This window comes from Tenrec ecaudatus, chromosome 8 (genome assembly GCF_050624435.1).
Source record: "Tenrec ecaudatus isolate mTenEca1 chromosome 8, mTenEca1.hap1, whole genome shotgun sequence".
In the NCBI taxonomy this organism is placed as follows: Eukaryota; Metazoa; Chordata; class Mammalia; order Afrosoricida; family Tenrecidae; genus Tenrec; species Tenrec ecaudatus.
The window spans coordinates 43,350,617-43,365,337 of NC_134537.1; the positions used below are offsets into that span (position 1 = coordinate 43,350,617).

General features: G+C 44.1%; 1 protein-coding gene across 1 annotated transcript in view; it reads left to right on the plus strand.

Annotated features, from left to right (window-relative positions):
• The window catches only part of CCDC14 (coiled-coil domain containing 14), a 45,445-nt gene that overhangs the window by 13,169 nt on the left and 17,555 nt on the right, over positions 1-14,721 (plus strand). Inside the window, exons 6-9 of the mRNA XM_075556316.1 lie at positions 6,507-6,743; positions 6,856-6,950; positions 8,079-8,592; positions 10,598-10,739. Coding sequence (XP_075412431.1) covers positions 6,507-6,743; positions 6,856-6,950; positions 8,079-8,592; positions 10,598-10,739 — 988 coding nt within the window. The remainder of the gene's footprint in view (positions 1-6,506; positions 6,744-6,855; positions 6,951-8,078; positions 8,593-10,597; positions 10,740-14,721) is intronic.

The window sequence follows — 14,721 nt, forward strand, 5'->3', positions numbered from 1 at the left end:
GCTCCCTCCCCGGTAGGTGGTTTGCATTTGACGCATATTTGTCTCATTACCTGCATCAGTGCTAGGAGGTAAATATAAACGGTTTCTGTCATTTTCACTGAGGAAATTGAAAGATGTCAAAGTGACACGTCCTGTCATCCTAGTGCTAATGAATCAATTAAAGCATGTTAAGCCCTTATCTGTCTATCATGTAAATGTGAACACACATTGCCTTACTATAGTGTGCTGACGCGCTTCTGGAACATCCTCACATACTTCCTATTTGTGACCTACCTGTCTGTTGTGTGTCTCTGGAGTCAAGTCAGTGCACCTTGGTTAGAATACACTGAATTTATTTGGCAGAAAACAAAATTGATTTTGCTTCCCTCACCTGGAAGAAACAAGCCACCACGGGCAGAACTGTGAACCCTGATTGTCCCCCATCAAGGCCAGCCAGGTTTTCTTCTGTGTATCTCAAATTGTGATCGACCATTAAAATCCACAGTGCTCCTCTACATTAGATGTTTGTTCTGTATTTGGGCGCCAGTAATTTTCCTGCTGTCAGACAGTGGAACGGCACCCAGGTAGCATGCAAGTAGATGCATTTCGTGGACTAAATAAATAAATGCACATGAGTTTTATGGTTTACAAATAAGTTTCATCTGACAGTATCCTGATCAGTTACATAATTTTTGTTTTTTGGAAAGTGTTTTGGTGTGATGAAACAAGAGCAAGGGAGAGCTCCTTCATGTGGGCTCGCTTTCAGTAACCATACCAACTCCCTGCTGCCCAGCCAGTCCCAACTAGTAGTGCTAGACTCAGGGTGTAGGAACAGGCTCCTTCTCCTGCTGTGGATGGTGATGGTCTGTTTTGCTTCTTTTAACATTGTACAGTTGTAACATAAATGCAATATTTTCTATAACTATTCTAGTAGCTGTCATGAGTTATTTTTCTGAATGCTTTATTTATTTAACTTTTTATTGGCATATCGTACAATTCAGTAGTTCAATCATTAATAAGAGTTGTATAATCATCACCACAATCAATTTTAGAATATTTCCTTCTTTCTTGTACTTAGTGTTATTAGCTCCCTGTTCCCCCTCCCCCAATCTCCCCTGCCTAACCCCAAAGAAACCATTAATTCAGTTACTGTCTTTCTAGAGTTACCTACCCTGTATTTCATATTCAGGGGGGAAAAATAAAAATAAAACTAACAACAATAGCAAAGTAAAGCAGAACAACAACAAAAACAAAATATTGAAAGCTAGAACAAATGTGAAATGGGTCAGAAGGGAGATCAGATGATAAGCTCTTACATTTCAGCTTCACTACATCTGCCATCATCGAGTTTATAGTGTTCTTGCCCTGATAACAAGACCACTCACTTCCCGGAGCTATGGTCAGAGGGATTTACCATTGGCTGAATGCATGGGGGGACCCTGCAAATGGATTTTGGACTTCCACTCACATCTATAGCCTTCTGCAAACCGGATGTTCACAGTTTAAGCTCTGATACCACCCCCTTCTTCATATTTGGGCTTTATTATTTACAGTCTTTGGATCACACAGACTGGTGTGCTTCTTCCATGTGGACTTAAAGTTGACGCCTCACTTAGATGCCTGCTTGTTTGAACACAAATCTTTAAGACCCCAGACTCTGTTCTTTCTGTTAGCAGGCACCATCTGGTTTCTTCACCAACTCTGCTATAGCACTCATGTGTTCACTGATCCTATCGTGAGGGTGAGCACTGAGCAGGACCATGTCTTAAGCATTCATTATTCTTAGACTGGGGCTAGGAGTATGACAGCTTTGCATCTTTAAATGCAGGCTTTTAACGTTCCCAGTGTTTAAAATGGGCTGAAGCATGCCATGGCTTCCTAAAGCTTAGATTTTCAAGAAGTCTGTTTGGCACTCATTTGTGTATGTGGAGGATGACATTTGCTGGCAGAGGGGCACACAGTTAGAGCCCAGCCTCCGCAAAGACTGCCTAGAATACCCTTTGAAGAGGAAGTGACTGAGAGCCAGTGCTTGGGAATGGGAGTGTGAAATCTGAGAACGGCTCAAACCAGACCATCTTTATTTTAAGGGGCCACATATCATCCTTGAACAGAAATGAGATCCAGTGTGTGTAGGGCTGGCGTGATGCAGTTGGCACTTGCTGGCCTGCAGTCTGTGGTGGACGGACATAGGGCTGCTCTGACCTCGCCCTTCACCAGTCGAGTCAACATTGAAATGTGTTGGTGGGCACTTTTCCATTTTCTCTATTATCCCATTGGGTTTCCAGTCAGCTAACATACTTCAGCTGAAATGTGTTTAACCATTTTTGTTGTAGTTCATCTGTTCAGATAATGAAGAGGAACTTGACACTTTGGGTTTTAATCACCTTCTTAGCAGGAACATACTTAGAGGTATTGGGTACATATTGATATGAGGTGAGAAAATTTATGATTATGAAATATTTATTCATCTAAAGACTTGGCAATAGATAAAATATTGAGTTCTTAAGTAGCGCTAGACATTTACTTAAGTTCTTTATAACTGTTTTTTCCTTTTCTAATTCTCAAAACAAGCTTTGTTGAAATAAGACCCAAACCCACTACCATCCAGTTGATTTATTGAAGCAGAGAGAACTGAGCAGAACTGTTCCGCAGGCCTCCCACAGCTGAAAATCTCTGTGGAGCGGGGTGCCTTCTCTGTCTCCCCCTGAGCGGCTGGTGGGTGGGAAGCACTCACTTTTTGGTTGGCAACTGAGAAACACTGAGGCTCTAGGAGTCACATGAAAAAAGAAATGAATTAAGAAAACACACTGCTAAAGGAATATTAGATCATGACTTTGGTTGGCAATCCATTGCTTCCATTTTGACTTGGATGCGCTTCCTTTTGAAAAGGAGCCCTGGTGGCTGCTAACCACATGATCAGCAGTTCAAAACCACCAGCAGCTGCATGGGAGAAAGATGAGGCTTTCTGTACCCATAGAGACTTGGGCCGCAGAAAGCCACGGGGCAGGTCTGCTGTGCCCTGTAGGGTGCTATGAGTTAGCATGGTCTCGTGGCAGGGAGTGTTGTAGTCCTGCGGCTGCACTCCCTGTCCTAGGCCGGCAGTAGGCAAGCTTTCGGGCTCAGTAAGCTGTGCAGTGGGTTCTGTGGGCTCCAACTGCAGGCTCAGTAGATTGAACTCCCCTTCCTGGGGGGAAGATGAGGCTCTCTACTCCTGTGCCCGGACACGCACTGGAGCAGTTCTCTGCCCAGGCTTGCTCTGAGCTGAAATCAAGTACTTTCCAAGGCAGTGAGCTTAACACTGGGGAGAGGTTACCTAATGTCTTCTACTTGGTGTCCCAAGGCTTCATGCCTCTGGACTTCTTTTTCTTCTTGAGAAAAAAGGTGAGAGTAAGAAAACCTTTTGAGATGAACCTTTTGAGGTAGGTACTCTTTACCGCCTTTTGCTGATAATGAGAAGCCTGGAAGATAGTAATTTGCCATATATCACAACTTAGCTACCAATCTCTACTACCGATGGCTATTTGGGCATTTCAGGTTTGGAGCTGCTACTAATAAAATGTTAAGAACATTCTTCTACCCATCTCTTAGTGACGTCTGGGACTCAGCTGGCCTAGGAAGGGCATTCATTCATTGGAGTAGAGCTTTTCAAAAGCCAGCACACCACAGTCCAAAGGCAAGGCTTGAGTCACCAACCTTACTCACGTGGGCAGTCGGTTCACAACCTTGTCCATATTTCCCCCATTTCTCTACTGGTTATGGTATATAATCTGCTGTTAGCTCTTTTTTGATCTTGCTTTTACACACACATTTTGTACTTTCAGCAATGTCTTTCTTCTTGATGCACTATTATCTTTATTAAATGCTGATATTGAAGCATTCCGTGCATTTTCAAGTAATTTTTTTAATTGATGAGTAACTCTTGTAAAGCAAGTACATCAGTTTCCATGATAATATTTTTTGCATGTGAATGCACCCATGTGGTAACTACCCAGATAAAGATTGAATGATTTCAGCACCCTGTGAGACTCTGCCAGCTGGTATCTGTGTTACCACCATCTCCATGACCCATACCCTCATCTCTAGGTGACTGTGAATCTGACCTCTATTTCCTATGACTAATTTTACCTGGTTGTGAACTTGATATAATTAGAATCATACATTATGTACTGACATATTTCATAAAACCAAAGTTTCGTTTTAAGGCCATCCAAGTAGTTGTATATGTCAATAAGTTGTTATTTTTCATTGTTATCGTGAAATGCCCTGATGGTGTTGTGGTGACGAGTTGAGTAGTTAACTGCAAGGTCAGCAGTTTGAAACCAACATCTGCTCCTTGGGTTTTCAACTCCTGTAAAGAGGGTTTTGGAAACTCACAGGGGCAGTTCTACCCTGTTCTATAGGTCACTGTGGGTAGGAATTAACTTTATGGCGGTGAGCTATTATGTTTCATTGCAAACCACAATTTATTTAATTGTACACCCATTCCCATCGCTACAGGATAGGATTGGCCCTGTTCCCTTCTGAGATTGTAACTCTTTTTTTTTTTTAAACATTTTATTAGGGGCTCATACAACTCTTATCACAATCCATATATATACATACATCAATTGTATAAAGCACATCTGTACATTCTTTGCCCTAATCATTTTCTTTTTTTTCTTTTCTTTTTTTACATTTTATTAGGGGCTCATACAACTCTTATCACAATCCACACATATACATACAGCAATTGTATAAAGCACATCCTACATTCTTTGCCCTAATCACTCTAAAAGCATTTGCTCTCCACTTAAGCCCTCTGCATCAGGTCCTCTTTTTTCCCCCTCCCTCCCCGCTTCCCCCTCCCTCATGAGCCCTTGATAATCCACAGATTGTTATTTTGTCATATCTTGCCCTATCCAGAGTCTCCCTTCCCCCCCTTCTCTGCCATTCATCTCCCAGGGAGGAGGTCACATGTGGATCCTTGTAATCAGTTCCCCCTTTCCAACCCACTCACCCTCCACTCTCCCAGCATTGCCCCTCACACCCCTGGTTCTGAAGGTATCGTCCACCCTGGATTCCCTGTGCCTCCGGCTCCCATATGCACCAGTGTACAACCTCTGGCCTATCCAGTCCTGCAAGGTAGAATTCGCATCATGGTAGTTGCGGGGAGGAAGCAGATTGTAACTCTTAATGGGAGTCGAAAGCCCTGGCTTTCTCCAGAGGACTGGCTGGTGGGTTTGAACTGCTGACTTCTCAGTTAGCAGCCCAGTGCGTACTTATTATGCCACCCGGGCTCCTAGCTACCCCATAGCACAATTTGCATATTTACCCATGCCTGTTATTGATGGCAATTTGAATGTTTTCAGTTTGGGAATACTGGTAATAAAAGCGTATGGAGTATTGTTCTGCACATCTCTCAGTAGACAAAAGATCTCATTTCTTTTCGGTATATACTCAGGAGTAGAATTGCTGTCATAGCATATGTATATCTGTCTTTGCTAGTTAATGCCAAAAACCACGTATTTCTGTTTCCTGTCTAACCTGTGATCTCCAATAACTCTGACTGCTGTCAGTAGTCTTCAACAATTTTTTCAGAAAGGCATGTTATTAAGGAAATACAATTCAGATTTTGCTACTGATCAATAGAGTAGTCGTACTTTGTGTTTTCCATTTATTAATTTATTAATACCAGGTTTCTGTTTTGTACATATAATCCCAGGCTCTGTGGGAGGAAATAGCAAATTACGAGATTCAGCCAGCCCTGCCTAAGGAAACTGATAGTTGGGGCAGAGGGACGAGAGAATGAGAAGATAAGGGGGCATGATTTGTACAGGTAGCAGGTACAGGTAGCATGATTTGTACAGGGCAATCACTAGATGGGGTGAGAGGAGAAGGCTTTTGAGAAGAGCCACATCCTTAGCTGGGCCTCAGGGAATGGGTAGAATTGAGTGGAAGACGGTGGACCACCCTGCGCAATATCATAACACGGGGAGGAAGGCCTGTTGGGTGGCCAGCTTGACCTGGCGAGAATGAAACACTTGAGTTGGGGGTCTTGGAATGATAGTTAGAAACCCATTTTTTTTCTCTTGGAAATCTCTCCACGCTGATTTTGTCCACAGCGAAAGCATCAGAATCACTGCAGATGCTCTATCTTTCCTGTTCCCGTTTCCTGGGGAGTATGAACTGGACTAGGGGCAACACGGAGGATTCATAGACATTGGATTTTCAGAGAGTGTAGCGCCTTCGACAGCTCTTTGCCTCAGAAAGTAATTGAAGAAGAAATCCCACCAATAGCAGTTAAGAGAGAGTCAAGAATATTATTGATAACTTTTGACTGGGGATGTACTTTATTATCTCCCTGCTTTGAAAAAGAAATTGAGGCTTTTCAAATTCAAAATATTGAAAAATAATTTTCCTTATGGGTGAAAAAGTGGCAAAGCCTTTTTGTGAAGTATATCATGTTGAGAGTCCTTTTATCCCAAGATCCTGTTCTAAATGTTTTGAAGAATGACTTTTAAATAATTTTTTTCCTTTCTCTATATTAGTATCTTCAGATAATAAGCAGCCGCTATCTAATGAAGCTTCTGCTAGAAATGAAAAAGACTCATCAGACATAGCACAGAATCAGTCATTACAAGATCATTATAGAATGTATTCACCCATAATCTACCAAGCCCTCTGTGAGCATGTACAGACTCAGATGTCACTGATGAATGACTTGGCTTCAAAGAACGGCCCTAATGGAATTCCTGGTATACCTTGCCCTACTGTTTCTGGTTCTGGTTAGTATGAACAGTGTTTTAAAAGCATGACTGCAAGCTTTAATGAAATTGCCTGGCTATTGTATAAGTAATATGAGGCATGAGTGGTTTTTTTCTCCTTTTTACCTTTTAGAATCTCAGGCAACTCCACGTTCTAGTTATGGCTTATCTACCTCCACCCCCGTCCTGTCACCTCAGCGGCCACCCTGCCCTCCAATGGTTCATTCTGTGGGTACCGTTTTTATACTACCTAGTGAGTTATTTGCGTGTAGAAATGGTCATCCCAGTAAGGAAAGTCGGACATGCTAATTCTATCTCAGTGCAGCATTCGTACCCAAGCTCACAGTCGCCGAGCCCCGTCTGGCCCATGGGGCAGGGTTGGAAGTGCCCCTGCTCACACCGGCACAGATCTTTTCAGGAGAGGAAGGGTCTTACTTCTCTCAGAGTGGCTAGTGGCTTTAAACTGCCGCTGACCTTGCTGTTCGTATCCCAACCCACGAAGCTGCCTTTTTCTCAGTGATGCAGCAGGTTGTCATCACTATGTTTTCAAGTTTGTTTTTTATTAGAAACGACGCCTATTTGTTAAGCACAGTGCTAGAGTAGTAAGCGCAGAGGGGTGTGGGAGGTGCCCTGGGGCCGGGATAGAGAATGACAGGAAAAAGAATTCCCTCCCCCCGCCCCCCAGCACAGTTTCTGATAACACAGCGGTATAGTACTTTTTCAAGCATTTTATTCTCAGTAAGGCTTTGTTTTCTGATTTCTTTAGTGGTTACTGTTAAGTTTGCTTTCTTTTAAAATTACAATTATAATTAAGCTTCATATCGTTTTATGTACTGTTTTTGTCACTTAGCACTTTATTATGTGCATATTTCTCTATTAAGCTATGCCTCTTGTAAATTCTTAATGAGTGGTTATTGCTATAGTTAGTGGATATACCAGAGCCTGGGGTAACTGCTCCCCTGTGGTCAGACATGTAGATAGCAGCCAGAATTATACTATGATTTCTGTATGTATCTTTATGTGGAAAGCTTTTTGTGTATCTGAGTTTATTTTCATTTAATTTCCCAAAGTGCAAATGTTGAGCACAAATAATTTTTGGTGCCTTGAAGCTATTTGCAGTATCTGCAAACTGCCCTGTCTTCGTCTCAGCCTTGCAATGTATCTATATTAGAGAGTGAGCTGCTTAAGGTTGATAAAACTGACAGTACTTTTCCTGAGAAAGAGTCCAGCCTGCTGGTGGGGCCATCTGTAACTCCATCCTGGAGAAAGTCACTTTCTGATACTTGCAGTGTCAGCCTGCAGGTCATCGCTCACCTCGTAAAGAACTAATAGCATTCTGTTTTTCCCTTCCTTTAGGAAGTGCAGACTGAGAGTGATGACCAGTTCACATCAGAAGGTGGAGCGGTTTCTGTGACTTCGGATGTTCTAAGGAATTCCTTCAATACTAGTCTCGGGGCTCCATGTAGCATGCCCAGGGCTGATCCACCTGTGATCCCAGGCTGCCAGCACCTGGGCCATGCTAACGGATTTCTGCCCCAACCAGCAGTTTCTAAGGAAGCAGACCTACTAAAGTACTTCCAAACATACATGTCTCTGTTGCATTCTCATGGAAAAGAGACTCATCGGGACAGTCAGACACAACAAAGCCCCAAGCGATGTAAGCCAGCTTTCTTGGCCACTCGAGAAGAAAACTGTGTCAGGGAACACACTGGCGAAGACGCCAGGGAGAGCAAGGACTCGAACACACGTGTGCGAGAGGCAAAAGCGGTTAAGGACGCACAGAAGGCAAAAAACGTCAACCAGACGACAGAGAGAGTTCGAATGATCAAGTATTTGTTGGGAGAGCTCAAGGCTCTGGCAGCTGACCAAGGTGAGAGCCCTCCCTATATTCTTCTGTAGTTTGGTCAGATGCTAATGAGCAGTGTCATCTTATACAGCCGGCATTTAAAGGTAGAATAGTCAGGGTGGAGTGTGGGATATATTCTGTGCCTGATGCAAAGAAGGAAATAGGTCTGCGTGTTTTATCTTCTCAAGTTTTGAATCCACACCCTCACGCGCACCACCAACCAACCCCTCCCCTGCCCCAGCAATTTGAAATGTGTTGGAATGTCAAGTATTTAGTCATCTGCTTGATCCCAGAGTGACCTTGAAAAGATAGAACAAAGAGAATTGGTGCAGACCAAATTTTAGGAATAGGAGGCCCCTGAAGTTGATGAATTCTCGGGAATGGACTGATTATTTGCCCCACATGAAATAAGTACAGAAATCTCTCCATCATGTCTGTAGTAACCACCTGTCAGTGGAAGAAATCTCCCTTCTATGGGAATGCTCTTTGCACCTTACTTTCGGGAATTTGTAAAGTCAAATCATGAAAAACGCCCTAGGCAGACGGACTTCTGTGACGGATGAGCGTGGTGTCTGCACTCTGGCGCGTACCGCGCTTTCTCCAAGCTTGCGGCAGATGTGTTCTCCTGAGAGCCTGGTTGTGGAAGTACTGACTGAATAATATTTACCAAATGACCACAAAGCAGCGACATCCCCAAATCCAAATGTAGCTGAAAGAAAACAGCCCCATTCATCCAAAGGCGTACGTGTGCGCCAGTTGCCGCCTTCTCAGATCTTTAACGCATTCGCATGTTCTCAGCTGCATTTCCGTCGTGGTGATAAAGAAGCAGTCGCAGTTACAGCTCTCGTCTACTGCACAGTGGACGCCAGCTGGGCGCCAGGTCCTGCGCGCCACCTCACTGAACCCTCCTCTGTTGGGACCACCATTGATCATGAAGGAACCCAGATCAGCTACTGAGCCCCAAATATTAGCATAGCGTCGATGTATTATTTATGAGGTATTTTACATTCGTTTTGAAGAGTTAAATAATTAGAATGCTGCTATATTGCCAGAAAGAGGTGGTGCCCAGGCCTCTGTTCCCAGAGCCCCTCAGTTCAGCTACGCTGTATGGGCTTCGTGAAGGATTTCTTGGCAGTCGGCCACAGTTGTGTATCTTCTATCAATGTGTTAAAACATCTTACAGAATTGATTGTTTTTTATAACCTAGGAGAGATGTTTTCTGCTACGCTTGGCTAGCATGCAGTATTATTACAATTCTTAAATGTTTTCAGTCACAGGTAGTTTAAAGAGGAGTGAGGAAACCAAAAGGAGGGAGCAGGGGACGAAAGGAAATGAGTCTGTGCCCGCACCTGTATTTGTTGGCCATGCCCAAGAGCCTCTGCGCCCACAGCTAACAGCAGGAGCACAAGTGGCACGGCGGGCTAGATCGAACCTAGTATTTAAAATTAAACAGTGAAACCTGCTAGCTCACAGACCCTCATGCTCACTGCTTTGCCAAATGAATCACCTAAGGTAAATGATTGGTCATTACCGAATTAAAGATTGTGTTGTAAATGTTTTATGATAAGCAGTAATAGAGCTCCAATTTTGTCCTCGGGTAAATAGAAGCTGGTAGATATTCGTAAGCTACCTTTTTACTAGACTCTTTAACTAAAGGGAGTTGCTAATATAGTGACCCTGTGATTTATGCTTAATCTTTAATTAACTGACCGTAGCAGCTTTAGAATTCTTCTCAGTGGAAAGAGGAAACTGTGACCTGTAGAGTAGAGTTGAATTTATATATAGTAAGTAGATGCATACCTATTTTTAAAAGCTTCGCTAATGAATACTAATAAAAACCTAAAATGAACGAGTCTTCAAGTCCATTCCACCTCATAGCAACCCCGCAGGATGGAGTCTCCCCTGGGGGTTTCCAAGGCTGTCCATCTGTACAGGAGCAGTTCGTGGGCTCAAGGCTCCTGACATAGTAGGGACCTGACCCAAGAACAATTGCACTATTAATTTTACTCATTTCTTCTGCCTTTTATAGGGGATTCAGAAATTCACAGGTTGGTTTCAGAAGTGGAGGCGTGCGTGCTACTGCTTCCAGCAGTCAGTGGCAACACTAACATTCAAGTTGAAATAGCGCTGGCCATGCAGCCACTAAGAAGTGAAAATGCTCAGTTACGTCGGTAAGAAGGGCTTCCTAAATGTCTTCATCTTGTCTGCCAAGACGCGCCAGCACGAAGGTGCCAGCGGGCGGAGCCAAGACTCCCTGAGGAAGCAGATTTGCTGTCTCAGAGGGACCCAGCTGTTTCCTCCCCACTCTCCGAAGATGACCAGTATGCTCTAACTCTCCCACCGCCTTGTCCCGCTCTCCTGTCGCTTGGCTGGTTGTCCTGCAGAGGGAGGGGAAGTCCCCCAGAGCGAGTGCAGTCTAAGTGCCAAAGGGACAGTGGCACAGCGCTGCCAGCGTCCACTCTCGCTCCGGTCAAGCCCCAGCTGGGTCTGTGTGTGGCTCAGGATTGAGGCTTCCTTCATCTTGGGAGGCCAGTGTCTTCTCCTAGTGTGTATTTTTCAAGGAAAGGGAACTTGGCTATGACACACCGACTCGTACCTGTCTCAACCCAGCAGTCCAAATGTCACTGGAGCTGCTCTTTTGTAGATGAAAAGTCAACAAGCCACGTGGCCTGCCTGCTGGAAGGGTCTCAGCGCTGTCCTCTCCTCATGCATCCCAGGGTCCAGCGGGAAAGAGAAGCTGAGGTGGTCGAACACGAGCAGCCCCGCCACGTGCAGAGAGAGAAAAATCATTAGCTCTCAGATTGTTTTCCCCTTTCTCTTTTGTCCATCTTAATTTATGGTGGAATTATATTCTTTTTAAAAAAAAATTACATTCTTGACGGAAAGATCGTAACCCAGAGATCAAGTGTTGGGAAAAAGGGAGTGATGTAGCATCTACCAATCCCCAGGTGAGCACCAGGGGCACTGTTGCGATGTCCATTGATTACAATGAGCTGCGGAACGTTGGAGCAGATTTCAGCTGTTTGTGCAGCCCGGCGGGGTGGTTGGGGCCTGAGAGGACATTGCCATCTCGGCAGCTGTAGACATTAGACAAGCGAGGCCCCAACACTTAGGAGACAACAGAATGGCACTCCTAATGTAGGTGGCTTAGATTTATGGATCTGGAGCCTGCAGAGGGACAGTGCCTGCTGAGATGTCATGATTCAGGAGGATTTCTCTAGTCTCTGGATTCTGGGATAAGAAGAAGAGGTTGCTGGTTTTAAATTATGTTAATAAGTCACTCATTTCTGCCCTAAGGGATCCCTATACCCCCCTCCCCCCCAATAATGATGATGACAAGCAGCGTGTTTGAGGAAGCTTCAAAAAGTTCCGGGAAATTTTTAAATTCTATTTTCCCAGGAGTTTTATCAAACCTGTGTGTGTGTGTGTGTGTGTGTGTGTGTGTGTGTGTGTGTGTGTGTGAAGGACTGCTGTTCTTTCTTTGTTGTCTCTTAAAATCTTTACAACAAGCCTGTGAGGTGGGCATTTTGTTAATCTCCTGGCACACAGAGAAGCCAACACACCACACCGGAAGGTTATTTAAGTTGCCCAAGGTCACGTCACTGTGAGTTGGCATCGTCACGACTCAAACCCAGGCAGTTTGATTTTAGTGCGCAAAGACTTCTGCACTATCTCTGCTAGGACGTAGAGATTGGCTTCTATATGCCTCATTTCAAGGTGTGTTTTGTGGAACAATTAAGTAGCAATTAAGTAAGTCTTCAAAACAAACAATAATCCCTTGTTTAAAGATATGATAAATTATTGGTTTCATAAAGAAGCACATCGGAGCTTAGTTTCAGATTATGATCTAGTTAGCATCGTCCCAGTGGGAACTGTCAGTGGTTCTAATCTCCATTCTTTGAAACAAGTAGAGAACATTTCAAAAGCTAATATATATTGTATGTACTCACGTGTAAGCTGAGGCACCTAATTTTACCAACAAAAACTGGGGGACTTTTTAACACAAAAGTGTGCTGAACAACTCGGCTTGCACTGAGTACATACAGTAAGCCACTCTGGAAAATGAGACTTGCTGCTTGTAATGGGCTTTTCGAAGTGACCCCAGCTCGGTGGCCACGCTCTCCCCTTAGAGCCCTGTGGTCCTGTGCTACCGCGCGTGCGTGCCACTGTCATTGGCTCGGCTTCCTAACACGTGGACTTCCTGAGAAAGGAAGAGTTTGTGAGACCTGCTCGATTCTGCGGAATGAGGGTGTCCGCACTGCATGGGCTTTGTGTGCCGCTTGTTTCTGTTTCACGGGGAGACCATCATTCACACGCTCCCTTACAAGTGACCACTGGACTGCATCGTCTCATTTCAAAGTCTTTTTCATCGTTTTCCATCAAAGTGCGTGTTTTCCTGTGTGGACGTTTAGAAAACATTCTTAGAGCACACTGCCATCTTGTGGCTTAAAAAGTAAGACATGTGTTGTTCCCATAGCAATTTGGGCATTGTAGGCTGGACTGTGTGTTACGTGGGGTCCCAACAAGTGCCCAGCATTACACCTCTCTGATCTCCACGCATGGCATGTCTGTTGTGTCCCCAGCCATTCTGACCACCCAAAGCTCCCGCGCATCTGCAGTTGAGGTTAGAAAGGCACATGTTACTTTCTCACTGGAGGTACCAGTTAAGAACCATGGAACCAGAGAGTGCCCTAGCATTTGTGGGAAGTCCGGGTCCTGGTGTCAAGTTAGATTTGAGAGCACTGTGTACTAAGGCAGGATGAAAATGACAGGTGGTCGCGCCAGTCCTCTAGAACCTGTTTGTCTGCTTTATTTGGTAAAGGGGGCGCCAGTGAGCTAAGATGTAGGCATGTTGAATGTGTCACGTACAAGCCCACCCTGAGATTCAGGATCAAATATACATGGGGCTGCTCAGTCAGCATTTTAAAAAAATGAAGCATTTATTATATATTTAGCACTGTTGTAGGCCCTGGAGATGAAAACAAGCAACCTGCTAGGACCGAGTAGACGGTTCAACGTGGTTCCCAAGACTGTCGTTGCGACAGAAGCAGCTGCCTCACCTGTCCTTGCTGGAGTGCGGCCCAGTGTTCCACACACTGTACGACGAGGGAGCATACTATCTACGTCTCCGTTGAATTCATTGGGGCAAGCGTGGCGTGTGAACAGAGCCAAGGGTGACCTGTCATGGAATGACAGCTGTTGACGGAAGGAACAGAAGAAAAGCAGCCCTGGAAGGACCGTGCAAGGGAAGGAGCAGCTGAATTGGAGACTGATGTCACAGAGGCCACAGGAGGAGAAAATGACAGGAGAGGGATTTGTTTAACATTCAAAATAAACAAGCAGACAAGACGTGTGTAGATGGGTCTACTATACGCATCATCAAACAAGTGACCAAATTGTTTTTTATAGGAAAAACTGGCAGTATTCCAGAGCCTCTGTGAAATGAAAAGCAATAGTATCTCCTTTCAAGTAAGATTGCTAAATGAAGCTAAACCAGTAGAAGAAAAGGAAAAACTAGGTAAGCTTAGGAAAATGAAAGGACAAGAAAAATGTTACCAAAAGGAAAACCATATTAAAAACAACAAAAAGATTACTAGCAAAGAAGATGAAGCCAGGGGGTAGTGTATTCCACTGGAACCTAAGCCATACGAAGGCTGCATTTTTGTCTGCTGCTCTTTCTCCAGTGAGAATTGTGCTCAACACTCGCTTTAATAAGTACTGGCTAAGTAACTCGATTCATGGTGGATAATCTAGAACAAGTCAACATGGACAGTAATGATCTCAGAACTATTACTATTTTAACATGCTACATAGAGAAGATAAAAGAGATGCATATTGGTATAATTTCATCTTCCTGGGAAAGAGAAGCGAACAAATGGATCAGAAACATTATTAAGAGGTATGCAAAGAAAGGAAAATGTACTACTCTAAGGTTTGTGTCTGATTAAGAGGACATGCAGGTCCCAGAAAAACTGCAAAATAGTCAACACAAAGACATGCTGGTAAAGTTAGTATACCTTAAGAATCGATACTAGTACTTTTTATGGTCACTCCAAAAGAAAGAGCAAACACCAGGCTGTCTTCAGACTTTCCCACAGTAGCAGTTGCTAGAGGATCGTAGAAGAGCATCCACAAAGTTCTACAGGAAGAAAG